General features: G+C 44.1%; 1 protein-coding gene across 50 annotated transcripts in view; it reads left to right on the top strand.

Annotated features, from left to right (window-relative positions):
* The window catches only part of IGFN1 (immunoglobulin like and fibronectin type III domain containing 1), a 47,035-nt gene that overhangs the window by 7,018 nt on the left and 12,573 nt on the right, over positions 1-27,444 (top strand). The window contains exons 2-20 of one of the 50 annotated variants that reach the window (XM_081009744.1): positions 7,929-7,998; positions 8,693-8,815; positions 9,447-9,586; positions 10,600-10,699; positions 11,780-11,827; positions 11,972-12,017; positions 13,466-13,643; positions 14,237-14,353; positions 15,536-15,707; positions 17,669-17,941; positions 18,733-19,954; positions 20,090-20,118; positions 20,164-20,181; positions 20,902-22,851; positions 23,366-23,490; positions 23,778-23,919; positions 25,280-25,576; positions 26,340-26,639; positions 27,265-27,438. In XM_081009744.1, the coding sequence (XP_080865870.1) occupies positions 7,980-7,998; positions 8,693-8,815; positions 9,447-9,586; positions 10,600-10,699; positions 11,780-11,827; positions 11,972-12,017; positions 13,466-13,643; positions 14,237-14,353; positions 15,536-15,707; positions 17,669-17,941; positions 18,733-19,954; positions 20,090-20,118; positions 20,164-20,181; positions 20,902-22,851; positions 23,366-23,490; positions 23,778-23,919; positions 25,280-25,576; positions 26,340-26,639; positions 27,265-27,438 (5,473 nt within the window). In that variant the 5' untranslated portion in view covers positions 7,929-7,979. Of the gene's footprint in view, positions 1-7,928; positions 7,999-8,692; positions 8,816-9,446; positions 9,587-10,599; positions 10,700-11,779; positions 11,828-11,971; positions 12,018-13,465; positions 13,644-14,236; positions 14,354-15,535; positions 15,708-17,668; positions 17,942-18,732; positions 22,852-23,365; positions 23,491-23,777; positions 23,920-25,279; positions 25,577-26,339; positions 26,640-27,264; positions 27,439-27,444 lie in introns of all 50 variants that reach the window. The other 49 variants (XM_081009755.1, XM_081009753.1, XM_081009754.1 and 46 more) reach the window with 49 other exon arrangements.

Here is a 27,444-nt window from a genome sequence, read left to right as displayed (position 1 = left end):
CCGGACTCCGGTCTTCTACAAATGTTTATGCCACAATAAATTTGTTAGTATTTAAGGCACCATAAGAATCTTCATTGTTTTTGGACCTAGAGGAAGGCTTACTGGCTGATGCATAGAAAAAGAATATTATACAGTATCTGGATTTTAGCACCATGCGCGCACACCCCAAACACACATTTTGTTGTTTAACATATTAAAGCTATTTGGTAGTCGAAATTGGAAGGTATGGTGAGCTCATAGTCCCAGACAATTATTCCGTCTCTGCATTCTCAAATATGTATACAAATCAGGCAAATGTAAGAACAAAAAGTATGAGGCTGAGATGATATGATGTGATGATAGTAATTAGCTTTCTTGATATCAGGTGTTGTGTCTATTAGGCTTTTATTTGAGTCAGGAACCAAAGATTACCTGTTTTGATAACCCTGCTCTGTTTGTTTTTATGTGATTTTAGACTGAGTCTTGCCGTTGCACATTTCTCCTAATATACCTATTTTTGCATACAATTTTGCCTGATACTGTACCGCATTTTTGCAAAGCAAATTCCCATAATAGAAAACATTTTTGCATGTTTACTGATTTCTACTATTTTTATTCACACTTTCCCCTAATACACCCCCTCCCCCATTATTTGGTTGAAGAACTGCATCACAAAATTTGGAGAAGTGCGAATTTCAAAGGATAGCCTCATTTTGGCTTGCATATTGTTTCGGGAAGTGCGAGTTAGGTCAGCTCACACTTAAGAGAAAAGCAAACCGAACCAAATGTAGTTATGTGGTCCTTCGCTAGACCATTCAGCATCTATTCGTGGATTCAGGTCACCACAGATAATCAGTAAACCAAAGGAAGCAGAAAAGCTGGACCCAGGATTCTTCTGATAACGACGAAAACTCAGATCTGTATTGCATGAGAGCCTGGATTACTAATGCTCATCACTTCATAGTTCTTAGTGGCAGTTGTGAGGCACAATATTTTCTAATACTATTATGGCTCTGGATCTGTGTGAGGATCAGCTCAGATCTGCATGCAGAGCTCACATTCATGCAAGCAGATCATGGAAATGACAAGTTTTAAGGCATGGGTAGGCAAACTAAGGCCCAGGGGCCGGATGCGGCCCAATCGCCTTCTCAATCCGGCCCGTGGACAGACTGGGAATCAGCATGTTTTTATATGAGCAGAATGTGTCCTTTTATTTAAAATGCATCTCTGGGTTATTTGTGGGGCCTGCCTGGTGTTTTTACATGTGTAAAATGTGTGCTTTTATTTAAAATGCATCTCTGGGTTATTTGTGGGGCATTTGTGGGCCCCCCCAAAAAAGTCTGAGGGACAGTTGACCGGCCCCCTGCTGAAAAAGTTTGCTGACCCCTGTTTTAAGGGTTGCCGAATAGTAAATCCTCTCTGGGTGAAGGATAAAGAGCAAGTCTAAAGTGAGAGACTAGGGTGATGCCTGCCGTTTCTCTTCTCGTTGTGAGACTTTTGTGGATGAGAGTTTGTTTAGACCCTGGGTGAGAACCCAGAGGCTGAGAAGGAGGGTTTGTCAGAAGGAAAATGAATTGATATTGATTTATAGATATTAGTAACTTTGCATTAATGTAACATTTTGTATGTGACTATTTTATAACACATGTTATAAAATACAAAGTATCATTAAGAACAAATCATACATGAGCTAGTTATAGTCAGCTTTTACTATAGCAATAAAGATTTGCTCTTTCAAACCAAGCCTCATATTTGGCTAAGCTATCCAGGCTGTGAGAAAGCTGTAGATATTCGTGTTCATATGGTGACAGCAAAATATCAGTGTTTAGGAGGTATTGGAATCCCAGAGCTGTATTTCCTATATGGCAAATGGAAACTGGGTGTGAGAGAGAAAGAGAACGTTTAACAAGCAAAAGGGGATTTATGATTTGAATTAAAGTATCTTCTTGCTCCTAAGTGGTGGGCTTGGGCAGGTGAGGGTACAACAAAGTCCTCTTGTGAACCAGGATTTGTTTAAGTAGCAGGAAACAGAGAATAGGAAGAAATTGATGGTTCTCCAAATGGAGGGATGTAGAAAGTGGAATCACCCAAAGATTGGTATTGGGAACTGTGCTTTTTTAACTTGAAAAGTAATGCTGTAGAGTTAGGAGTGAGCAGTGAGGTGACCAATTTTGCTGATTATACTAACGAAAAGAGATTGTGAAGAGCTCTAAAAGGACCTATCCAAACTGAGTGAATGGGTGGTAAAATGCCAAATGCAATTTAGTGTAAACAAGTGCAAAGTAATGCATAGTGGGTAGGGGGGGTAGAATCTTAATTTCACCTATACTAAATAATCTCTCCTCCTCATCCATTAGCAGAGGTGTCCGCTGTATGAAAAGTCCTTCCACAAATATAATTCAACCCAAATGGCTCACTTAAAAGCAGTAGATTCTAGATAAAGTTTAATAATAATAATAATAATAATAATAATAATAATAATAAACAACTATTCACAACTACACACACCCCTGAAAAACAAAATGATGGTGAGTTTCATAATGCAGGGGGAAGGAGTTTTTATCTACTAATTGCTACAAATTCACAAATTATTTCCACTCTTTAATGAGTAATTCCAATTTCCTTAAAAAAATTACTGGTTGTTATTTCCTGTTGGCACACTCACACCAAATGATTTAGCTTTGTAATTTTATTCGCATTTTTTTTTTTTTTTGCAACAACCTTGAGCGTTTATGTATTTGGTGAATTTTCCATATTGTTACCAAGACCACGAAGGTCATGAAAGGCACCCCACTCCTCTACTGTTAGCTCCCACAACCTCTGAGATTGGAGGGTCCATTTAACTCTCTGGGCTAATACCTTGTGAAAGACTTGTTGAAATAGTCATCATCAAATCCAGGATTCTATCTTTCAGTAAGTCGTTCTACCAGCTAATAGAGAGATAAGGACAGATAAGGACAAGGAATAGGACATAGCAGGAATATCATCTGCTCTGTTTGGCCAATTGGTTCATGTTATCTTGGCAGGTGTTGGCACTGACCAGTTTAGATGGAACTATAGAAATATACAGGCAGCTATCTTTGTCTATCATATTATTCAATAGGCATAGTCATATGGGTCTAAAATGCATGTGTAACCCTGTGAACATATTCCTGGGTGTTAGACAAAATGGAAATCATAGAAAGTACTTCAGGAATGGGGAGATAGTGGCCCTCCAGTGTGGTGTAGTGGTTAAGAGTGGTAGCCTCGTAATCTGGGGATCCAGGTTCGCGTCTCCGCTCCTCCACATGCAGCTGCTGGGTGACCTTGGGCTAGTCACACTTCTTTGAAGTCTCTCAGCCCCACTCACCTCACAGAGTGTTTGTTGTGGGGGAGGAAAGGAAAGGAGAATGTTAGCTGCTTTGAGACTCCTTTGGGTAGTGATAAAGCGGGATATCAAATCCAAACTCTTCTTCTTCTTCTTCTTCTTCTTCTTCTTCTTCTTCTTCTTCTTCTTCTATGGTCAGGGATGTTGGGCGTTGCAGTCCAGCACGTCTGCAGGAGACATAGGTTCCCCATCCCTGACTTAGGGCCATTCACACCATTTAAAGCAGTATCATAGCTTCCCCAAAGAATCCTGGGAACTCTAATTTGTTAAGCATCCTCAGAGTTGTTAGGAGAGCTCTATTCCCCTCACAGAGCAATAATTTCCAGAGTGGTTTAACAATCAATCCCTCTTCCTACTGAACTCGGGGAACCCTAGTTCTGCAGGGGGAATGTGGTCTCCTAACACCTCTCAAAACACCCTTATACCAAGCTTTACTTTCCAAGATTCTTTGGGGAAGCCATGAGTGTTTGTAGCACAAATGGGGCATTGGTTCTTCTGACTAAAAATAAAACTGGGCTTCATTTCAAGTTGCTGATTTTATTTTATTTTTAATTTTTTTTTATTAATTTATTTATTTGTTACAAAGAAAAAAGAAAAGAAAACATAACACTGCAGACAAACTTATAGACATATTTTCCACAATAAAAGCCAGAAAAGAAAGGAAAAAAAGAAGAGAGAAAAAGGGAAGAGAGAGGAATATAAAAGGGGGGGGAAAGAAGGACGAAGAAGAAAAGAAAGAAAGAAAAAAGTTATTTTTCATAACAAAAGATTTTACCAAATTCATACTTCAAACACTTCAATATATGGATCTTATTTAAAATATTAATAAAAGATTTCCACCGCATTCACCACACATCCCTTAATTATCATGATCGAAATTACATCTGTCATTCAATAATTTTCCTTCCTTAAGTTCTTTCAAATTTCAAATCAAATCTTTAGGTTCTCTGTACTCTTCACCAGGTTAATCTAAACACAACCAAACATTTGCACCATTTACATAGATAATCATTTAGACATTCCCATTGTTTTTGGATTATAATCTTTGGTTTTTGCCTTATTAAATCAGTCAGTTTTGCTAACTCCATGTACTCACATAGTTTACTCAACCATTCCCCCTTTGTTGGGATATGATTTCCTTTCCAATGACTGACTACTAACATTCTCACTGCCATTGTTGCATACAGAAAGATGTTGATTTTGTCTCTGGGGATATCATTATTCAAAATTCCTAATATATATGCTTCTGCCCTTTTAATATATTATATTTTTGTCAATTTTTTAATCTCTTCATGAATCATGTCCCAGAATTTTTTAATCTCTGGGTATGTCCACCACATATGATATAGGGTACCAATCATTCTATTACATCTCCAGCATTTATTGCTACTTGATTTATTCATTTTTGCCAATCTGTCTGGTGCCAGGTACTACCTGTGATGCATCTTCATATAGTTCTCTCTTAATGAGTAGCAGGCCGTGAAATTTATATTTTTTGTCCACCCCCCCCAATCTTTATATTCAATTGTATAGCCTAAATCTCGTTCCCACTTTTGCATATTCTTTTCTTTGGTTTCTTGATCTGGATGAACGTTGTCTAACCTATACATTTTGGCGAGTATTTTTTGGTTATTCTGTAAATTCCCAAATCCTCTGGTCTTTATATCTTTCTCATATGTAGCCTTAAATTGGAAATATTCCAGCCAATTTATTCTCAATTTTTTAAGTTCTCCATATTCCTTTAATTTGGTATTTTCATTCGTTCCTTCTACCAGATCTTTATAAGTTGGCCAAGCATTTTTTGTATTTTTTTTAACGTAGAGGTTTCCTCTATTGGAGAGGTCCACCATGGGGTTCTTTCTATAATTCTCTCTTTTGTTCTCTCCCATACCTCGAATAGGGCCTTTCTCACTAAAGGATTCGTGAATCCTTTATGCATTTGTATTTTCCTGTAGATTAAATAGCCATGCCAACCATAAATTTTATCCCAGCCCTCTAGTTCCAAGATTTCAGTATTTTTTAATAGCATCTACTCTTTCAACCAGCTCCAGCACACAGCTTCAAAGTATCTTCTTAAATCTGGAACTGCAAATCCCCCAAATTCTTTTGGTCCCGTCATTGATTTTATTCTGTCTTTTTTCCCCTTGCCTCAAGTTGCTGATTTTATGATGCTGGTCAGTTGGGGTACATGAAACATTTCCAGCAATGTGTCTTTCTAATAATCAATTAGTGTAACATAAAAAAGGACAAAGCACACTTGTTCTTTCAGTGACTTTCATTTGATTTCTTCCCCCTTAACTCCATTATCATTGAATTTCATAGGAATTAAATCTGGGCTGGATCTAGACACATCAAAGAAACATTTCAGTTAAATGTGTTGTGAACTTTGTATGTGAAATCGGGTTGGCAAAAAACGGAACTCCACAGTGCCATCTGGTGTCACAGTGTTATAATGCATAAACAATGCATATAAACAGCTTTTTCTTTGACAATGTAGCAATGTAGCTAAGTCCCAAGTTTACAGTTGAAATGACATTAGAGAATCAAGGGTTTTTTTGCAAGATCTGCTCTCTGAAACCCATTTACAGAGCGGTATATGGTGTGACCAAAGCAGTTATTTCAAACTAGCAAGATGCCCATCCAGTGACGGATGGCATGTAAAGAACCCTGTGGAGGTATAGTGGATTTTGGCTTATAGAGTCTGAGAGTACACCCTATGGCTTCAATGTCCAATAAGGGCTGGGCCACCTGGAATAAAGAGGAATGCAGTCAGATACACTGTTAGGAGAGAGGCTATACTTGCTGCTTGCTGCTAGTGATCTTAGCAATTAAGAAGCAGTCATACTGGTAACTGTGCCCCTGAAGGACCAGGTGTGCAGCCTAGGAGTCATTTTGGACTCTCAGCTGTTCATGGAGGCGCAGGTCAATTCTGTGTCCAGGGCAGCTGTTTATCAGCTCCATCTGGTACACAGGCTGAGACCCTATCCGCAGACTGTCTCATCAGAGTGGTGCATGCTCTAGTTATCTCCTGCTTGGACTACTGCAATGCGCTCTATGTGGGGCTACCTTTGAAGGTGACCTGGAAACTGCAATTAATCCAGAATGCAGCAGCTAGACTGGTGACTGGGAGTGGCTGCCGGGACCACATAACACCAGTCTCGAAAAACCTATATTGGCTCCCAGTATGTTTCCGGGCAGAATTCAAAGTGTTGGTGCTGACCTTTAAAGCTCTAAACGGCCTTGGCCCAGTATACCTGAAGGAGCATCTCCATCCCCATCGTTCCGCCCGGACACTGAGGTCCAGTGCCCTTACTGTGAAAAGCAAAGTTACAGGGAACCAGGCAGAGGGCCTTCTCAGTAGTGGCACCCACCCTGTGAAACGCCCTCCCACCAGATGTCAAAGAGAATAACAACTACCAGACTTTTAGAAGGCATCTGAAGGCAGCCCTGTTTACAGAAGCTTTTAATGTTTTACGGACTATTGTATTTTAACATTTTGTTGGAAGTTGCCCAGAGTGGCTGGGGAAACCCAGTCAGATGGGAGGGGTATAAATAATAAATTATTATTATTATTATTATTATTATTATTACTACTACTACTACTACTATTGGTCCCGCAATAAGTGGCATTTTGGGTACACTTTTCCATAGAGAGTCAGCAAGATACTCTCTTTCTTAGGATATGCAAGTTATTGCTTAGAAGTCCCTCAATTTCTGATTGAGTACATTACTTTCTAAAAACTTTTTGAAAAAGTGGCGTGATGACTTTGGAATGTCAGCAGATTGGTGAAATATAAATATTTTGATGATTTCCTCTGAAATGTCAGCATCTGTCTCTCTTTTTTCTCAGATAGAAATTTGTAAATCTATTTCTGTGATCCTTAATTTGTAAGGCAAACTATGTGAACAACATCGGAAGGATACGCAAACATGTGCCATGCACCCTCATTTTGAGATGGTGTTGGCACAACAAACAACTTTCCGTCATTTTCTGATTCTGAACGATCTCTCTAGCACCACCTAGTGCTGTTATTTCCAAGCAGCGATAAGCATTTCTTCAGTTAATAATCTGCCTGGAACAGCAGGCAGCCAACAGCAGGCAGCCCTAGGCAGCCAAAGCCAAACATTCAAAGAGCCTATTCCTTTGTTCCTGGTTTATTTTATTGTGTTTCATCCAAAGGAGTAAAATGATCCTCATTTGTCCATTTGGGAGCTATATGAGTTTCTCTGAGACCAGCCTACTAGTCTCAAATAGCACAGTACTAATTTCTCCTGTGGTTCCTACGGCCCCAGCAATTATTCTCCATCTAGGGAGAAACAAAATTGGATCTAAAAACTATCATAGAGGAGAATTTGTATGTGTGTGAAATTCTCATGCGTGGGGTGCAGAGGTTTTGAGGCACTAGACCCACGTTATCACAAGTGCCCTTTTATTACATGAATGGTCTGCATTCTGCAGCCTTCCTGGGTGCACACACTTCGAGAACAACATCATATAAATAATAAAATTATTGCTGTTATTGTTATTGCTAGTGTGTCCCCCAGCCATCTATACTAATAGGTGATTGCCATTTATCTGCAGGAGGAATTCATCAGGTTTTCCTGCTGAGCTCCAGTTGCTGCCAGAAGAGGAATGGCAGGCCGGAGGGGAGGTGAGAGAGGCAAGCAACATGGCAGACCAGAGCCTCAACTACACAGACATTCTACAACGTAGCTGTCAACGTTTCCCTTTTTTAAAGGGAAATTCCCTTATTCCGAATAGGATTCCTCACAAGAAAAGGGAGAAGTTGACAGCTATGTTCTAGAATGGGAGTAATGTTTGTAATTTACGATACCCAAAATTACTTCCAAGGGATCTCTTTTTGGCCTTGGAATGGAAGATACAAAGTGTGTTTCCAGAATGGGACTTAATTTGCAAATGGGTCACAGGCAGCATTTTTTTTCTTTTCTTAATGGATTTCTCCTCAAAAGAATAAATCTGGATTAAAGGGTGAGAAGATGATGGGTTGGCATGTTGAAGCCAACAATATTGTGTAAACAGTGCAGCAACAATCAACAGCAACATCTTGCATGGAAGAGGAGCAGCAGTCTCATAATAAACAGGCATCTGGAAACACCTAAAGTTGGCTAGATTTTTATTTCTCTCAGGTGCTCAGTAAATGTTTTCTCAAAAAGGGTTCAGAACAAAAAACCCACATTTTTTGGTGGGGGGACATTTACAGTCTAATTATATTTCAAGCTTGCTGCCTTGTGGTAATTAGCATAATGGGATTTGAGCTATTAGAGAAGTTTCAGTTAATAAATGTCCTCTTGCCCCACCTCCAGTCAATATTTATTACTTTGCAGTTAAAACTCTGAAGAGATCGGCCGTCCCTGGAGTGACTATCACACAGTTTGTGGAGGACATTCCGAAAGGGTGCAGCACACCTGACTTTGAGCGGAAGCCAATTACCTTAACATTACAGGAAGGTGAGGCATTGCCTAAGAACTGATTATTACAATTCTTGAATAGCTGAGCAAATTCCTCCTCTTTCAGAGGAAGAGAGGAGAACTAGCCCCGTTGTATATCGGGGGGGGGGGGGACTGTGTGGAGAGAGTCTCTTCCTTTAAATTCCTGGGATTTTTATGTGAGCAAATGCAAATGAAAGTACAATGCAAGCAAAGTAAACAGTTTGTTGTTGTTTAGTCATTTAGTCGTGTCCGACTCTTCGTGACGCCATGGACCAGAGCACACCAGGCACTCCTGTCTTCCACTGCCTCCCGCAGTTTGGTCAAACTCATGCTGGTAGCTTCGAGAACACTATCCAACCATCTCGTCCTCTGTCGTCCCCTTCTCCTTGTGCCCTCAATCTTTCCCAACATCAGGGTCTTTCCCAGGGAGTCTTCTCTTCTCATGAGGTGGCCAAAGTATTGGAGCCTCAGCTTAATTACCAACTATTTTTGGCGTTTCTAAGGCATCTGCTGGAACACTTTATTTCTTATTAGGAGGGAACTAGAAAACACATGGCAAATATTTCAAAGGGGAATTCCTTTACATCATCCGTTTTTATTGTGGATTTCCGCTTCCAACTGAAACATTTCCCTTCTTTTTTCCTCCAAGGTAAAAATGCCATTTTCAGAGCTGTGGTCAAGGGTGAACCAAAACCAGAGGTGTTCTGGAAACGCAATAATGAGGCAGTGGATGATCCTCAGAAATACCAGATATCATTCAGTCCAGCCACAAATGAGTTTATCCTGCAGGTGAGGATTAACTGCTATCTAATGGCTATGTACACACTATACATTTAGACTGCATCAACAGAAGTATAGTGTCCAGGTCAAGGGAAGTAATAGTCCCACTCTATTCTGCCTTGGTGAGACCTCACCTGGAATACTGTGTCCAATTCTGGGCACCACAATTTAAGAAGGATGTTGACAAGCTGGAACGTGTGCAGAGAAGGGTGACCAAGAGCCACAAGAGTCTGGAAACTAAGCCTTATAAGGAACAGCTGAGGAAGTTGGGTATGTTTAGGCTGGATAAGAGGAGACTGAGAGGAGATATGATAGCCATCTTCAAATAACTTAAGGGCTGTCACATGAAAGAGGGAGCAAGCTTGTTTTCTCCTGTTCTGGAGGGTAGGACTCAAACCAATGGCTTCGAATTGCAAGAAAAATCAGGAAGAACTTTCTGACAGTAAGAGCTGTTTGACAGTGGAATGGACTCCCACGAGAGGTGGTGGGCTCTCCTTCTTTGGAGGTTTTTAAGCAGAGGTTGGATGGCTGTCTCTCATGGATGCTTCAGTTGAGATTCCTGCATTGCAGGGGGTTGGACTAGATGACCCTTTGGCCCCATTCCAACTCAATGATTCTATGATTTAAATGATTTAAATCAAAGAATTCTGGGAACTGCAGTTTGTTGAGCATGCTGGGAATTTTAGCTCTGCGATGGGTAAACTGAAGTTCCCAGGATGCTTTGGTGGAGGGGGGGAGTCGTGTGCTTTAATGTATGGTATATACATAGCTTCCTGTGAATATACTGTTTAATCTTTAACGCAGTAAAATGTCAAGGACTGGTGAATCTTCTCCCTAAAAAATGGAGCATCTTAGAAGAAGAAGAAGAGCCTGCTGGATCAAACCAATAGCCCACCTCATCCAGCATCCTGTTCTTATAGTGGCCAACCAGACACCTGTGGGAAACCAGCAAGCAGGACCTGAGCGCACACAACAATAATAAATTTTCTGCACTGATTTCCATTTCTCTTTTCTCTTTAAAGGTAAACAAAATCACTGCGGATGATGCTGACTTGTACCGTTGCACCGCTGTGAATGAGTATGGGGAAGCCACCTGCACTGCTGGTCTCAAGATCATACAGGGTAGGCTAGTCAAGGTAGCATGCTGCATTCAGCCTAAACAATAATGCTTTGGCACTGAGGACCAACTATTACTTAAGTTGCAGTCCTAAACATGCTTACCAGGGGTGAAAGCACTGCTGAGTACAGTGAGACTTACTTCTGAGTATGTATGCATAAAAAGGTAAAAGGACCCCTGACCATTAGGTCCAGTCGCGGACGACTCTGGGGTTGCGGCGCTCATCTTGCTTTACTGGCCAAGGGAGCCGGTGTACAGCTTCCGGGTCATGTGGCCAGCATGACTAAGCCGCTTCTGGCAAACCAGAGCAGCGCATGGAAACACCGTTTACCTTCCCGCCGGAGCAGTACCTATTTATCTACTTGCCCTTTTGATGTGCTTTCAGACTGCTAGGTTGGCAGGAGCAGGGACCAAGCAACAGGAGCTCACCCCGTCACGGGGATTCAAACCGCCGACCTTCTGATCGGCAAGCCCTAGGCTCTGTGGTATGCATAGGATGGCATTATTAATGCAAATAATAAGTACGGGAGGGACAGTAACTTAGTGGTAGAGCACATAACTTTGCATGGAGAAGTTTCCCGGTTCAACCTCTGGCATCTCTAGTTTAAAGCATCAGGAAGCAAATGATGTGAGTGACCTGAGACCCTGGAGAACTGCTGTCATTCAGAAAGAAAAAAAATATCCAGTATGATATGTATAATGCAACTATAGGTATTCTTATTCATGAAAGATACCCATTAAAATCTACAGGCCAACAAAGGGCTTTCTCTATGACTGTAATTGCCATTAGGCATTTGAATGTCATGTTTTAATAGAATATTTAAATGAGAAACATAGATGATGCATTTCCCAGTTTGACTAATACAAAGCGAACCATGCTTGTCTCACTGAATTCGGTATAAGTATGGACTGTACACTTAAGCCCTAAGAATTCTGTGAGGCTTGAGTGTGCTTAACTTCTAAATTGTAACAACTGTCAATGCTTAGAGGAGGCATTCCTGCAACTACATTGCTAATTAAGGAATTCTCCTTCCCTCTTGATTTCTCTCCCTCCTCACCTTTCTTCTCTTGCCGTAACTGATCAGTTGGCTTCAAGAAGAAAGCGAAGCAGACTTCTTCTGCACCACAGACAGGTAAGCTGCATTGGTCTGGAGGCTCACAAGCCAAGACTTTGCCACTTGATAATACATCGACCACATCAACACTCTTATTAAGCTCTGGGTTAAGGAAGCCCCATTTTCATTGCATGCCAATTCTTTTTTTTAAAAATCTTGCAGACCTGAAAAAGGAGCTCCAGGACTTCAGAAAAACATTAAAGAAACGGTGAGTGTTTCCAAGAACAGGTTGTTTTATAAAGTAGGGGGAAGGGGGTCCCTGTCTTCCAAAAAATATGATATGGCTGACAAAGTCCCAATTCCCACTTGCAAAGGGCATTATATAAATGGTTATTCAGCAGAAAATGTTCATGAACATCAGTATATAATAAGCAGATATCTTGCTTCTGACAGTAATAGGGATCAGTCCCCAGTAAATGTTGCTGTCAGTAGTGTATGATTCCTTATACAATTGGGTCTTGCTTTGCAGTTTTTTTGTATCTCTTTCTCCTGAAGTTATAACCTTTTTGCTTAAGTAAATTCGGGGTGGGAGGGTGGGACATCAATGTGGTCTTCTGGTTTTACCATTTGTTTAAGATTGTAAAATTAATATTAAGGGGAGAGCCAGTGGGGTACATTGGTTAGTGTGCTGGACTAGGACCTAGGAGACCAGAGATTGAATCTCCAGTCAGCCATGGAGCTCATGGGGTGACCTTCGGCCAGTGGCAATCTCTCATCTTAACCTACCTCACAGGGTTGTGTGAGGATAAAATGAGGAAGGGGTAAACTGTGTATACCACGGTGAGCTCCATGGAAGAAAAGGAAACTATAAATGTAATAAGTGAATAATAAATACTGTGTGTACAGATAGGCTTAAAACATCTTCTTGATAAATTACTGTTTCATGATTCCAAATGGTGGGAGGCCCAACATCTCCCCAGGTAAGATGTTCCAATGCAGAGGTATTTTAGCTTGCAGAAATAATGTAGTGTACTTAATAATGCCACCCGCTGAGTGCAATTCTTGTTGGGTTTGGAACTTAACTGGTTAAGAAGTTCCCATGATGCCTCAACATTCTGACGTCAGCTTTAGAAGCTGGGAGGAGTCTGGGAGGAGTTTCGTTTCTCTTCCTCTCTGGTTCTCTGAGGGAAGAGGTCGCAGTTGGTCATGGCTGCGGTGAGCCCAGGGATTTCCTGGGGAATGTCGGAATAAAGAACTGTAAATAGACAAACCGGGCTCTGTGTGTTTGTCGGAAGCTAAGTGGAAGCTACGTGACAGCTTTGACGCTGTGCTAACTCTGCTGAGGCGTGACTGGAGCTACTGGAGACGGAGCAGAGTCTTCGCAGGGAAGTGTGCCGGACCGGCCATAAAGAGCTAATTGGGGACCGTAAATCAATTAGCGGGGTCACGCAAAATCAACAATTCCACAATTCTGCCATTAGCTGCAAACATCCCCATCATAAACAGAGGAGGCTATATATGGTGTCATTAAAGAAAACAAATGGAGTCCTACTAGTATGTTCCTAGTGGATTTGCCTCAGATTCTGAAGAGGGTTTGGAATGAAAAGCAACCCCTCCACCCCAAAAAACACCCCACCACATATACATATTGAGAAAGATGTCTCCTGCTATTCACATATAATCAGGGTTTCTCTTCCTGGTACTTAACTCTCTCAGAACGCCTTCAAGTGCTCCAAAGAAGGAAATTGATATGGAACAGATCTGGCAGTTATTGCTGAATGCAGATAAGAAAGATTATGAAAGGATCTGCCTAAAGTATGGCATTGTTGACTTCCGTGGGATGCTGAGGAAGCTTCAAGAGATGAAGAAGGAGAGAGAGGACAAGCAGGCACAAGTAAGGCTATCTCTTTAACGCCAGAATCTAGGGAGGCAAATCCTCATCTTGTTGCATTTCATAGAAAGAAGAAGAAGAAGCTGTCTTATACTGAGTCAGGCCATTGGTTCACCAGGCTCAGTATTTTCTACCCTGGCTGCCAGCAGCTCCTCAAGATTGAAGGCAGGGATCTCTCACAGTCCTATCTAGAGATGCCTGAGGACTGTTGTTGGGAAATTCTGCCTGCAAAGTAGATGCTTTACGCTGAATTATGACGTTATCTGTGTCACAAATTCAGAATTGAGTAAGTTTTTCTGAAGGTCCCATACAGATTAAATGATCCAATCACAGATCTCCAGGTGAAATTTAAAACTTTATTGCCAAGGCTCTGAGTATTATAGTGAACTTGCCACAAGGCTTGGGCTTGTTTTCCACAGCACATTCTCCTTAGAAAGGAGAGCACCCAGATTTATCTAAAAAGCATTGAAACGGTAATCTTGCTTACTGCTGTTGAAATAATTGCCTTGGTTGTCCCCAGAACAGGCAGTACCCCGTTTAAGCAGTGTTAATAGTCCTTGAAATCCCCTATTATATCTCGTCTTTGCTCTTTACAGTATCTGCTCAACCTCAGGAACCTGAGGCATGTCAGAGTCAATGAGGTGCAAGGAAATGCTTCATTTGACCTAGAGATGGAACTGAAAAATCCAGAAAGTAGAATTTACCTATACAAGGTAAGGAAGGTTAAGTCAAGTCACGAAGTTGTACCATATCAGACATCTGGGCTGAACTGGAGCTAAGTAGCTCAGGAGAGAAACCGAGAAATGCATAGCAGCACTGCTTGACTCCATGGTATACTATACATGTTTACAGTGGTACCTCGGGTTAAGTACTTAATTCGTTCCAGAGGTCCGTACTTAACCTGAAACTGTTCTTAACCTGAAGCACCACTTTAGCTAATGGGGCCTCCTGCTGCCGCCGTGCCACCGGAGCTCGATTTCTGCTCTCATCCTGAAGCAAAGTTCTTAACCTGAAGCACTATTTCTGGGTTAGCGGAGTCTGTAACCTGAAGCGTAGGTAACCTGAAGCGTAGGTAACCTGAAGCGTAGGTAACCTGAGGTACCACTGGAAACAAATTTCAGAAGGGAATGTGTTAAAGTGAAAGCACGGCTTCTACACCTCTTTAGGAGGAGTAACAATGACACAATAATCTTCCAAAAGGATACTGTAGAGTTGGAAAAGGTTCAGAAAGGGGCAGTCAAAAGGAACAGGGGATGGAACAACTCTCCTATGGTGACAGGTAGTGTTTGGGCCTTTTAGTTTAGAGCAAAGTTAAGAGGTGACATGACAGAAGTTACTCCTGGTATGTTGAAACTGGATAGTGAAAAGTTTTTCTCCCCCTCTCATAATACCAGTCCTCATTGGACATCCAGTGAACTTGAATATTGGAAGATTCAGGACAGATAAAAGAAAGTACTTTTTCATGTAGCACATAGCCACCCAGAGTGGCTGGGGCAACTCAGTCAGATGGATGGGGTACAAATAGTTAAACAATGAGACTCTCAGTGATGGCACCCAACTGGGGTGGTTTTAAAAGAGGATTAGATAAATTGATGGAGGATCTATCAATGGGCTTGCTCTACTTCCATGGTCAGAGGCAATAATAGCAGTTCTCAAAACTCAATATTTACGAATATTTACATATCCGTGTTCATTTTAAATCCCTGGTTAGCTTGTTTTTTTGGTGGGGCCACCAATGTTTCCCAATTATAGAGGCTTCATGGAATCTTTGTCACCTGTCAATTTGTTGCAAATGGACATTTGCAAGGATCATTTTGCTTGGACTTTGGTTTATATCGTTTCCAAGATGATTCTGACCTTCCTGTGAATTTATTCTCTTTCCTTCCTCCCTTCAGGATGGCCAGATGATAAATTTTGGATTTGACAGTGAAAACACAAAGCACTGCCTGCGACAGGTTGGCAAAAAGTACAATTTTATCATCAACGATCTGCAGCCAGAAGATGCTGGCGTGTACCAGATCAAAGTAGAAGATGTAGATGTTTTCTCAACTGAGCTGGAAGCAGAATGTAAGGCTTCGTGACCATGGGGTTGTGCACAGAACCTAGAGGGGGTGTGCATTTGTTTCATAACATATGGAAAAAAATTGAAATGAATGGGGGCCACTCATTTCATTTGATATTACTGGTAAAGAAACAAATGCCAGAGTTCTGGATGAATTCCAAATGTCATATATTCGTTCATTGCTCATTTATGACTTGTTTGGAACCATTCATCTCCTACTAACAGCAGGTATAGATCAGATGAAGATTACTGGTTGAGCTGCGGTAGTTTTCCTAACTTCCACATTTCCAAAGGGCTCATCCAGACTTGCTTTCCCCTGGAAAAACACATCTTTATTGCTAAATTGGAGCAAATGCCAATCATGTTTTCTCCGATTTATCGCTAAAGAATGGACAAGGGCAAAACCGCTCAGACCCATGCTTAGAAAGTGCAAGAGAAGCAGAAAACCACCCAGACCCATGGTTTCCGGGCATGGGAGAAGTAAACGTGAGGATGAGTTAATGATTTGTACAGTGATACCTTGGTTCCTGAATGGCTTAGCTGTTGAACAAATGAGCTCCCAAACACCGCAAACCCAGAAGTAAGTGTTCTGGTTTGCAAACGTTTTTCAGAAGCTGAATGTCTGATGTGGCTTCCGATTAAGTGCAAGAAGCTCCTGCATCCAACTGGAAGCCGTGCCTTAGTTTTCAAATGGTTTTCAAATGGAGTTTTCAAATGGTTTTCAAATGGAGTTGAATGGACTACCGGAATGGATTAAGTTCAAGAACCAAGCTACCACTGTAGTTTGAAAGAGAGATTAGTTGATACATAGTCTGATCATGAAACAGGGGCCCTTTTCCCTATCTGTCTGAATTGTAGCAGGTCTGATTCTAAGGTCTGATTCCTTAGAAAGGGAATGAAATCCTTGATATTTTCATACCAACTGGAAAACACAGAGTAACAAGGAGAAGAAGTGCCACTGGATGTCCCATAGAAGGCAGGGGGAAACCAAGAACAAATGAGAATAATGACAATGAATTAAATAGTAATGAAAATGAATGTGAATATCAATTAATGAATCACTAAATGAGTGAGGGTTTAATAACAAAAACAAAATAACTACTGGGGGGATTCTTGCACACCCCTAGTCTCAGCTGTAATTAAATATCAAAGTTACAGCTCAATCCTATGCATGGTCTCTCAGAAGCAAGTCCTGTGTTTACCAGCAGGGTTGCAGGATGCATAGGATTGCCACCTGACTAGTGTCAAAAATTAACAACAAAAATTAACAATGAAAACAAATGTTCAAACTAAGGCCTCAGGGCTTCTTCATGCGTTATTCTTTTTAAGGCTGTAACTGTAACCTCATGCATCAGTTGTGTCTTTTTGATGCACATAGTACATAAACACACACGCCAGGGATTTATACCCATGTTGGATCAAATGTCTCATAAGATGTGAAGCAGCTCTCACTTTTGTGACTGAGCTCAGCTTTAATAGAAAGATGCTGTGTAGGCTGAGAACTTGATTAGAAGGCAGAAGGGGCTGGTTTCTAATTGCATAATGGTGCATATTTTACCAAACATGAGGTTTTAAGACCTCATTTTACCAAAAAACAAAAACATGATAGCACCTAGCTACAGTCTAGATATGGAGCCCCAGCTGACATTAGAGCATCTCACAAGCTTTAATGTATAATCTGAGAGTTAAAAATTGCTGCATAAAATAAGGGCAGATAAATTTCTTGGAGGTTTTCACATGCAGTCCATATCAGGCTATCAGGGTGCTTTGTTGCCAAATCGGGGCTGGAAGTTCTGTTCAGGTTTTAGCATTTGTTTGGGTAATTTTGGAAGGCAGATACTAAGCCCTCACTCGCTGCTGAATGGAACTGGGTTTCCCCACGTTCCATCCATCTCACTGCTCTTCCAAAGCTGCCCTGCGGTCAGAATCTGTTGCATGTCTGTTTAACATCAATTTGGTATTGCAGCCATCCCAGTAAGTTTTCGCTATCCTCTTGGTGAGGTGAGATGCCACGAGCAAGGAAATGCTGTCTTTCAGTGCACTCTCTATGAACCCTGCTCCAACGCTACGTGGCTGCACAGAGACCGTATTCTAGAGTCCAATGACAAGTATGAAATTTCGGTCTCGGAAGATGGCCTCACTCATCGCCTAATCATCAAAAACACCCAGGCCTCTGACAAGGGGACTTACACCATTGATGTTGGAGACCGCTCTTCAAGTGCCTGGCTTGAGGTTGAATGTGAGTGGTGATCTAATCTCGATTTCTCACACTATAATCTATTGTGAAGTGGGGTGCCCCATTCCCTCATAGCAGCACTTCAGGGTTCTACATCCAAGGACTGATTATTAAGCGCCCAATTATGGAGTACAGGCTGATTTAAACGGGATAGATATTGGAAGAAACCTTAGGGCCTATTGTCATTATTTCTTACACCAGTAACTTTAAATAGCAATCCTTTAATTGTGCTTGTGCTTTCCTGTCTGGCATGTTTAACATGTATTAGAAATGTCATTGATTTAAAGGAAAGGAGTTCTATAGAAAACTTTGTTAAATTGTAAAAACACCAACAATTCATCTATACCAGCACACTGTTTCCAACACTAGCAGAAAGAGATATAAAGGACCCATTTTAGTTGCCATAGCCAATATTTGTTGACAGTCCCTAACCTTTATTCACTTGTCCATACCATTGTTAAAGATATGAGTCAATCTAGTGGGCGTGACTTTAATTTGTGGCCTATAATGCCATTTTGGTTGTTTTTGTTAATGCCAGTAACTACGGTATTTGGAAATAAGAGGTGATTTCCTTCACTAAAAACTAACTAACTAAATTCATGTATAATATTGATCATGATGTAGAATAAAATGCCACACACACAGTGGGTGGCATCACATCTATTTCCTTAATATGGTTCTGATTAAAACAGAATTATTTTGCACTACATTAGTTTCCCCCTTGTTTTCCCATTTATTTCTTGTACATGGCTGTGAACTAGTTTAAGCTGACTAGCAATATGTTTACAATGCAGCTAAAGGAAAGAGAAAACAGACTGAAGGAGATAGTGATGATATAACTGGATGGCGGAAGAAACAGCCAGATGAAGACCGTGCAAAGAAACTTCGTCAAGGACAAGGCCGTGATGAGCAGGATGACCAGTATAAGAATGGCCAAGCTGGCGAAGGAGAATCTTATGGTTCCTTAGGAAAAGATGGATCTTTGGGAAGAGGAGGAGCCAACAGAGATGGGAAGATGGGACAGTTTTCTGGGGTGGGGACAGACATGGGAGAAGGGCATGAGTTCTCTGGATTTGCTGGTGGTAGTAGTGAACATATGGGACATACTGGATATGGTGTTAGTGGAGGAATGGGTGGTTTGGGTGGCATGGGTTCACTGCATGGTAAAGATGCTATGTTAGGTGGCACAGGAACTGGATCTGGAGGTGCAGGTGGATGGCAAACTTCAGATGGTTCCACATTTAATGGAGCAGGTGGGCCAGGAGCTGGGTTTGGTGGTGCTGGTGGAGTAGGTGGACTCTATGGCAAGGATGGTAAGGTAGGTGGAGCTGGTGCTGGTGGAGTAGGTGGACTCTACGGCAAGGATGGGATGGTAGGTGGAGCTGGTGCTGGTGGAGTAGGTGGACTCTATGGCAAGGATGGGATGTTAGGTGGAGCTGGTGCTGGGGGAGCTGGCAGTGCTGGCAGAGAAGGTGGACTTTATGGTAAGGATGGCATGCTTGGTGGAGGTGGTGGTGCTGGTGGAGCAGGTGGACTCTACGGCAAGGATGGGATGCTAGGTGGAGCTGGAGCTGGAGGAGCTGGTGGTGCTGGTGTAGGTGGACTTTATGGTAAGGATGGGATGCTAGGTGGAGCTGGTGCTGGGGGAGCTGGTGGTGCTGGTGGAGTAGGTGGAGTTTATGGGAAGGATGGTATGTTAGGTGGAGCTGGTGGTGCTGGTGGAGCAGGTGGACTCTACGGCAAGGATGGGATGCTAGGTGGAGCTGGAGCTGGGGGAGCTGGTGGTGCTGGTGTAGGTGGACTTTATGGTAAGGATGGGATGCTAGGTGGAGCTGGTGCTGGGGGAGCTGGTGGTGCTGGTGGAGTAGGTGGACTTTATGGGAAGGATGGTATGTTAGGTGGAGCTGGTGGTGCTGGTGGAGCAGGTGGACTCTATGGCAAGGATGGGATGCTAGGTGGAGCTGGAGCTGGGGGAGCTGGTGGTGCTGGTGTAGGTGGACTTTATGGTAAGGATGGGATGCTAGGTGGAGCTGGTATTGGCGGACCTGGTGGTACTGGTGGACTTCATGGCAAGGATGGGATGCTAGGTGGAGCTGGGGCTGGTGGAGCTGGTGGTCCTGGTGGATTTGGGGGACTTTATGGCCAGGATGGTATGTTAGGTGGTGCTGGTGGACCTGGCAGTGCTGGTGGAGTAGGTGGACTTTATGGTAAGGATGGTATGTTAGGTGGAGCTGGTGGTGCTGGTGGATTTGGGGGACTTTATGGCAAGGATGGTATGTTAGGTGGAGCTGGTGCTGGTGGAGCCGCCGGTGCTGGTGGAGTAGGGGGACTTTATGGCAAGGATGGGATGCTAGGTGGAGCTGGCACTGAGGGTGCTGGTGGAGTGGGTGGACTTTATGGCAAAGATGGTTTTCTAGGTGGAGCTGGTGGACTTGATGGTGCTGGTGGAGTAGGTGGACTTTGTGGCAAAGACGGTCTGCCAATTGGAGCTGGTCAACTTGGTGGTGCTGGTGGATTTGGGGGACTTTATGGCAAGGATGGTATGTTAGGTGGAGCTGGTGATGCTGGTGGTGTAGGAGGACCTTATGGTAAGGATGGTATGCTAGGCGGAGTTGGTGCTGGTGGACCTGGCATTGGTGATGGAGTGGGTGGGCCTTATGGCAAGGATGGCAAGCTAGGCAGAACTGGACCTGACGGACCTGGTGGTGCTGGTGGAGTAGGTGGACTCTACAGCAAGGATGGGATGCTAGGTGGAGCTGGAGCTGGCGGACCTGGTGGTGTTGGTGGAGGAGGTGGAGTAGGTGGTGCTGGTGGAGTAGGTGGACTTTATGGCAAGGATGGTATGTTAGCTGGAGCTGGTGCTGGTGGACCTGGTGGTGCTGGTGGAGTAGGAGGACTTTATGGGAAGGATGGAATGCTAGGTGGAGCTGGTGCTGGCGGGCCTGGTGGTGCTGGCGGAGTAGGTGGTGCTGGTGGAGTAGGAGGACTTTATGGCAAGGATGGGATGCTAGGTGGAGTTGGTATTGGCGGACCTGGTGGTACTGGTGGAGTAGGTGGACTTTATGGCAAGGATGGAATGCTAGGTGGAGCTGGTGCTGGTGGACCTGGTGGTGCTGGTGGAGTAGGGGGACTTTATGGCAAGGATGGTGTGTTAGGTGGAGCTGGTGCTGGTGGACCTGGTGGTGCTGGTGGAGTAGGGGGACTTTATGGTCAGGATGGTATGTTAGCCGGAGCTGGAGCTGGTGCTGGTGGACTTGGCGGTGCTGGTGGAGTAGGTGGACTTTATGGCAAGGATGAAATGCTAGGTGGAGCTGGTGCTGGTGGACCTGGTGGTGCTGGTGGAGTAGGGGGACTTTATGGCAAGGATGGTGTATTAGGTGGAGCTGGTGCTGGTGGAGCTGGCGGTGCTGGTGGAGTAAGTGGACTTTATGGTCAGGATGGTATGTTAGCTGGAGCTGGAGCTGGAGCTGGTGCTGGCGGACTTGGCGGTGCTGGTGGAGTAGGTGGTGCTGGTGGAGTAGGGGGACTTTATGGCAAGGATGGGATGCTAGGTGGAGCTGGTGCTGGTGCTGGTGCTGGTGCTGGCGGACCTGGTGGTACTGGTGGAGTAGGTGGACTTTATGGTAAGGATGGTGTTTTAGGTGGAGCTGGTGCTGGTGGACCTGGTGGTGCTGGTGGAGTAGGTGGACTTTATGGCAAGGATGGTATGTTAGCTGGAACTGGTGCTGGCGGACCTGGTGGTGCTGGTGGAGCTGGCGGTGCTGGTGGAGTAGGTGGACTCTATGGCAAGGATGGGATGCTAGGTGGAGCTGGTGCTGGGGGAGCTGGCGGTGCTGGGGGAGTAGGTGGATTTTATGGTCAGGATGGTGTGTTAGGTGGAGCTGGTGGTGCTGGTGGAGTAGGTGGACTCTATGGCCAGGATGGGATGCTAGGTGGAGCTGGTGCTGGGGGAGCTGGCAGTGCTGGGGGAGTAGGTGGACTTTATGGTAAGGATGGTATGTTAGCTGGAGCTGGAGCAGGTGCTGGCGGACCTGGCGGTGCTGGTGGAGTAGGTGGTGCTGGTGGAGTAGGGGGACTTTATGGGAAGGATGGGATGCTAGGTGGAGCTGGTGCTGGCGGACTTGGTGGTGCTGGTGGAGTAGGTGGAGTAGGTGGTGCTGGTGGAGTAGGTGGACTTTATGGCAAGGATGGTATGTTAGGTGGAGCTGGTGCTGGCGGACCTGGTGGTGTTGGCGGCATTGGTGGGCTCTATGGTAAGGATGGCATGCCAAGTAGACCAGGCATTGGTGGACTTGGTGGTGCTGGTGGCACAGACAGTCTGCTTGACAGTACTGGTGTTTCTGGTGCAGAAGGTATGAGAGGTCATCATGGTAAGGATGGTGTGCTTCCTGGGGTTGGTGGTGTTGGGTTAAGAGGTGTAGGGAGCACCGGTGACCTTTATGGTCAGGCAGGTACTTTACATGGAACTGAGGCTGGTGGTGCTGGCACTGGATTAGGAGGCATGGGTAGCATGATGGATCGAACTGGAGGAGCTGGCACCAAGTATGGTGTATCAGGTGAGGGTTATGGTGAAGGAGGGATAGGTAAGGATGGCAGGGTTAGTGGAACTGGTGCTGGTGGTCTTAGTGGTGAGGGATGGTTGGATGGTAGGGATGGTAGGCTAGGTGGATTTGGTGTTGGTCCAGGAGTTAGAGGTGCTGATGGATCCCTGTATGAGAATATGTCAGGCATTCCTGGTGAAGAGTTCCTAGGCTATGGACAGTCTTCTGGCCTTTCTGACGCTGGAACCCATGCTGGTGACAGAAGAAGACAGCTGTCTGACTTAGATGCCAGTCAACTTACTTCATCTGATATTTCAAGAACCAGGGACAGGAAAGGGAGAGGAGGAAGTCTTCTTGAAGAGGATGTGAGAGGTATTTATATATTTATGAACATAGTAAGCCCACAACTTATGCTCACTGTTTTTTTTAATGCGACCACAACCTTATGCAGGAGATCAAAAATATATATGTAAATTGGAAAAATGTGGGGGAAATTCAAATACGCTTTTAAAAAAATGTCAGAAAGAAAGCAGGGGAGCAGGAAACAATAGTTGGCAATCCCATCAGCCTTTGTACTCACCCTGGGAGAGTGTTCAAGCGTCTTTAGAGAGTTGGAGTCAGAGAACCAGATAATGAGATAGGGCCTAGCAAGGGCACAGAGAGCAAGCAAAGGTGGTCTGAGAGTTAGGGACAGGTCATCTGAGAATTCCTGGCTTTACATGTTTTTGCATTTGCATTCGGTTCCCGGTAACCGAACCCTCATGTAAGTTGCGGGCTTACTGTAATTTATTGTCTCCCTGTTTCATTTATTTGTGTTTATAACATCTCTCATGTTTTTAAAGATGTTTTCTAAAAATAGTCCCTTCTATCTCTTTTGTTTGCACAGAATCACATCCCCGTTTCAACCAAGGTTTATTTGACCTCCATGCACCAAAAGGAAAACCAGCTGTGTTAACTTGCAGCCTCAACAATGACCAGCTTGAGGGAACTTGGTTTAAAGATGGGTTCAAGGTAACTTGAAAGCAGTAAACATCTCAAGAATGTCTTTTTAGTCTTATACTCATCTTTTTCACTTTAATTTTTTATCTTGAAATAAAGCTTCCATAATGCAGACAACAAGCAGGAGGAACACAATGCCTAACTTTGCCTCTTGTTGTTATCAACCAAAGATGGGACATGTCTAAAACCGGTTTAGAGAAAATAGATGACTTTTTGACTCTCTCTATCTGTTTGCTGTAATGTTCCATGTAATTTCTGAGAGAGAATATTTCTTTACCTTCTGTCTACCTCCCCACAAGATAACAGGTCAGGATGGAATCTCCATTGAGAAGGAGGGCCCAGTCCACAAACTATTAATAGATGAAGTACAAGATAGTCATGCTGGAAAATACAAATTCGAAGCTGGAGGAGTCCGAACAGAGGCATCTATTTTTGTTGAAGGCAAGTCTAGTCCAGCCTAGTAGAGAAAATGGTGCTAAAATTGCTACTGGTTGAATTATGCTCTTAGTATTATATGATTTTGTGGGACACATAGTGCTGGAAAGCATGATGAAGTCACTGAATAATCCACATAAACCAGATCTCATTCTCTCAAAAGCAGAGAGTAGGGATCACCTGGGAGACATTTCATCATGAGAACCTTGGCCATTTCAGAACGGCTCTGCCAAACTAATCTTCCTCCCCAGTTGCTTTGATTATGAATTACCCTTCCTCCTTACTTCTCTACAGTGGCTCTCTATCACATCTAGTTCTTGCCCTTAAAGTTTTCTCCCATGACTTTGCCATCATTTCTATGGCACCTCTTCCCATGCCACCTGCTGTCCAAATGTTTACTTTCCCTTCCTTTTTTATTTCTCTTTCCCTCATTGACCTCTGTCCCTTCTTCCACATTGTTGTACAGCGCTTGTAGCAGCTCTGTAATCTTGACTCACTTAGATACCTTCTGAGAATTCGCATTTTTAACACTTAAAAATAATCATCATACTAGGCTCATTGCTTGCTATCAGTGGCGTAGCGTGGGGGGTGCAGGGGGGCCGGCCGCACCGGGCGCAACATCTGGGGGGGGTGCTCGCACTCGCAGCTCTCTGCCCCTACCTGGCTCACTCACTCTCTCTCACTGCAGTGCTGGCTGTGCGAATCCGATCCGAGCCGCTGGGTCGCCGCCCACTGTGGAGGGGGTGGGTGCCAGGCGTGCGGTGCGGAGAGAGAGCGAGGGACTATCTGGGGGAGGGACAGTGCAGCGGCCGCCCAGCGCAGCGCTGAGCGCGGGAGAGAACCACACCAGACCAGCCCAGGCAGCAGCAAGAAGAAGCTGGCAGCGGCGGCAGGTTAGGGGTTGGGGGCGCAAATTACTTGCCTTGCCCCGGGTGCTGACAACCCACGCTACGCCGCTGCTTGCTATTCCTCTGTTTCTTTACTCCCTACATTACAGTTGCAGTGCTTCCTGCTACCTTAGCTACCACTTAGCTTCTGACCCTGTTCCCCATCCCTGGGATCTATTACAGTTTGTTTGTATGTCCTCTGAGTGAAGACTGCATCACTTGTACTAAGCACACTATCAGCAGTAAAAAAACATCAAATACTTGGATTAGTGACAAAGGACTTTCGTTGTCAGTGGGTTTTCAGTGAGGTGCACTTTGAAAGAGTTTAAGAATTCTGTGAATTCTGAGGTTCTGGCAACCATTGGCAAAATATTAGGCGTCACTATTTCCTGTGGGCTCGTGGGTTATTTAAAAGAATAATAAGCGTAGAGCATCCATATATTAGGGCTAATTCATGTACCTCTTATTTCTATGTGCAGACCCTCCAAATGTTGACTCTGCTCTTCTGGAAAAACTGAAGAAGGAACCTATAGTAGTAAAGGCAGGAAAGAATGCCATAGTGAAGATCCCATTTGAAGGCCGGAAGCCAGTCAGATCAACTTGGCTAAAGGATGAAGGGGAACTTCTGGATGATGCCAGGATCAGCACTGACTATTCAGACAACTTCACCCGGCTCTCCATATCCAGTGCTAATCGGAAGGACTGTGGTGATTATAAAGTGAAACTGAAGAATGAGAGTGGAAGCACTGAAGCTACTCTCAAACTGGTAGTTATAGGTGAGAGACCCCAAGTATTTTAGCGATAAGGCATAAGACAACTTTATGGGGGCCTTTAAGGCCTGCATGTGGTGTCACACATTTGGAAGCTGAAGCATAGAGAGCATATTTATTGGTACATGGTGCCTATAAGCAGGTAGTTGCAGCGTAGAGCATGCACCAATTCTGATTAATGTTGAAGACAGGCAGGCAGGCAGGCAGGCAGACACACACACACACACACACACAGAGAGAGAGAGAGAGAGAGAGAGAGAGAGAGGTTGTTCATAGCACAGAAAGTGCTTTTTGATTATAATGCCTGTCTCTAGCATATCAGAAAATAAAACATTTTTGCCCCTCCCTGCTTGCTCTCTTGCTTGATCATTACTGCTGCCTCCTCCTGTTGGAAATCACAGTGCCTACTGCAGGATCGTTAAGATGGAAGCAGCCCAGCATCCTCCCATTCAAGCACCTTGGCTGCAGAGCACTCCATTTCCCATGTGAAACCAGAAGCAGTAGCAGCAGTAGTGTGTGGACAGGGACAAGAACGATATATTAACATTAGTATGCTACTGATAAATAGTCTAAGAAAAAGTGCTGACAGATCATTTTTCCAGCACTGGATAAGAAGAGCCTTGCTGGATCCGATTTGTTATCCCACTTCCCACAGTGGCCAACTAGCTTCAGGTACCTCTGGGAAGCTCAAAAGATATCGCAACCATTCCAATACCAAGCAGACACAAAAGACCTTTTTCCATCAGCTCTGTTTTGCTCCTCCATGCAGATAAGCCTCAACCACCAATGGGACCCATCGAAGTTGTGGACTGCTCCACAAACAGTATAACTATCCAGTGGAAGCCCCCCAAAGACGATGGTGGCAAACCAATCCAGAGTTATATTATCGAGAGGCAGCAGGTTGGCAGAAAGACCTGGGTGACCTTGGGGAAGAGCGATGGAAGCAGCACTGTCTTCACCACCAACAAAGTGGAACATGACAAAAGTTACTACTTCAAAGTGAGAGCAGTGAATGCCGAAGGTACCAGTGAGGCACTGGAGTCTGATGAAGTGATGGCTGCTACCAAAGGTAACAGGGACCCTTCTGCATGTTTGTTTGTCAGCTTGCCATGCCAACATTCAACATCCCATCAGACCCCCAATGATGTGTGTCAGGGAACTGCCATCGGAAGGAAGGGAGGTGGAAGGGCTCACACAGGTTGGGAGAGACTCAGCAGCTGAAGAGGGAACCAGTAGGGGGAGAAGAGCTGAGCTGAGGGAAAGTGAGCAGGAGGGATGGCTCCGAGACACTTCCAGCGAAAACAGTGGGGAGGTTTCAGGACCTCCTGTAGGGACACCCACTCCTCGCCGGAAACTGTCACTCAGAGAGTCCAGAAGACGTGTTTCCGTTAAGGAGCTTTTATGTTGGAAGCGATTCCGAAAGCAACCACTGTCGGAATCTGCAAGCGACTGACAGAGCCATGTTTAAGGGGCTCCGTTACAGACAGAGATTTGCAAACTTGACCAAACTCTGAGGGACTTGGATTTTACGCACAAGCAGCTCATCGTCCCATCACAATGTGTAACTAAATTGCATGGACGTCTGCTAGTGGTACTTGTTAGCTGAATTAGAAATTATGATTAGAAATTATTCTTGTTTTAACAGGCAGTATAGATGTTTAAATAATGAGCAACTGCATTCCCCCCCCCCCCAGCATTTCCTGGTCCTCCTGCTCCTCCCAAAATTGTCAGTACCAGCAAGGGTGCCGTCACACTCTCATGGGCAGCACCACATAAGACCGGCAACTCCCGCATCTTGGGCTACAGGATTGAGAAGTGCAAGAAGGGCAGCAACAGCTGGACACCTGTCACTGATGTGCCCATTACAGGTAAGC

This window comes from Podarcis pityusensis, assembly GCF_964106645.2.
Source record: "Podarcis pityusensis genome assembly, chromosome: 6".
Lineage (NCBI taxonomy): Eukaryota > Metazoa > Chordata > Lepidosauria > Squamata > Lacertidae > Podarcis > Podarcis pityusensis.
Note: the sequence above shows the minus strand (reverse complement) of the source record. Positions and strands in the feature narration are given on the sequence as shown.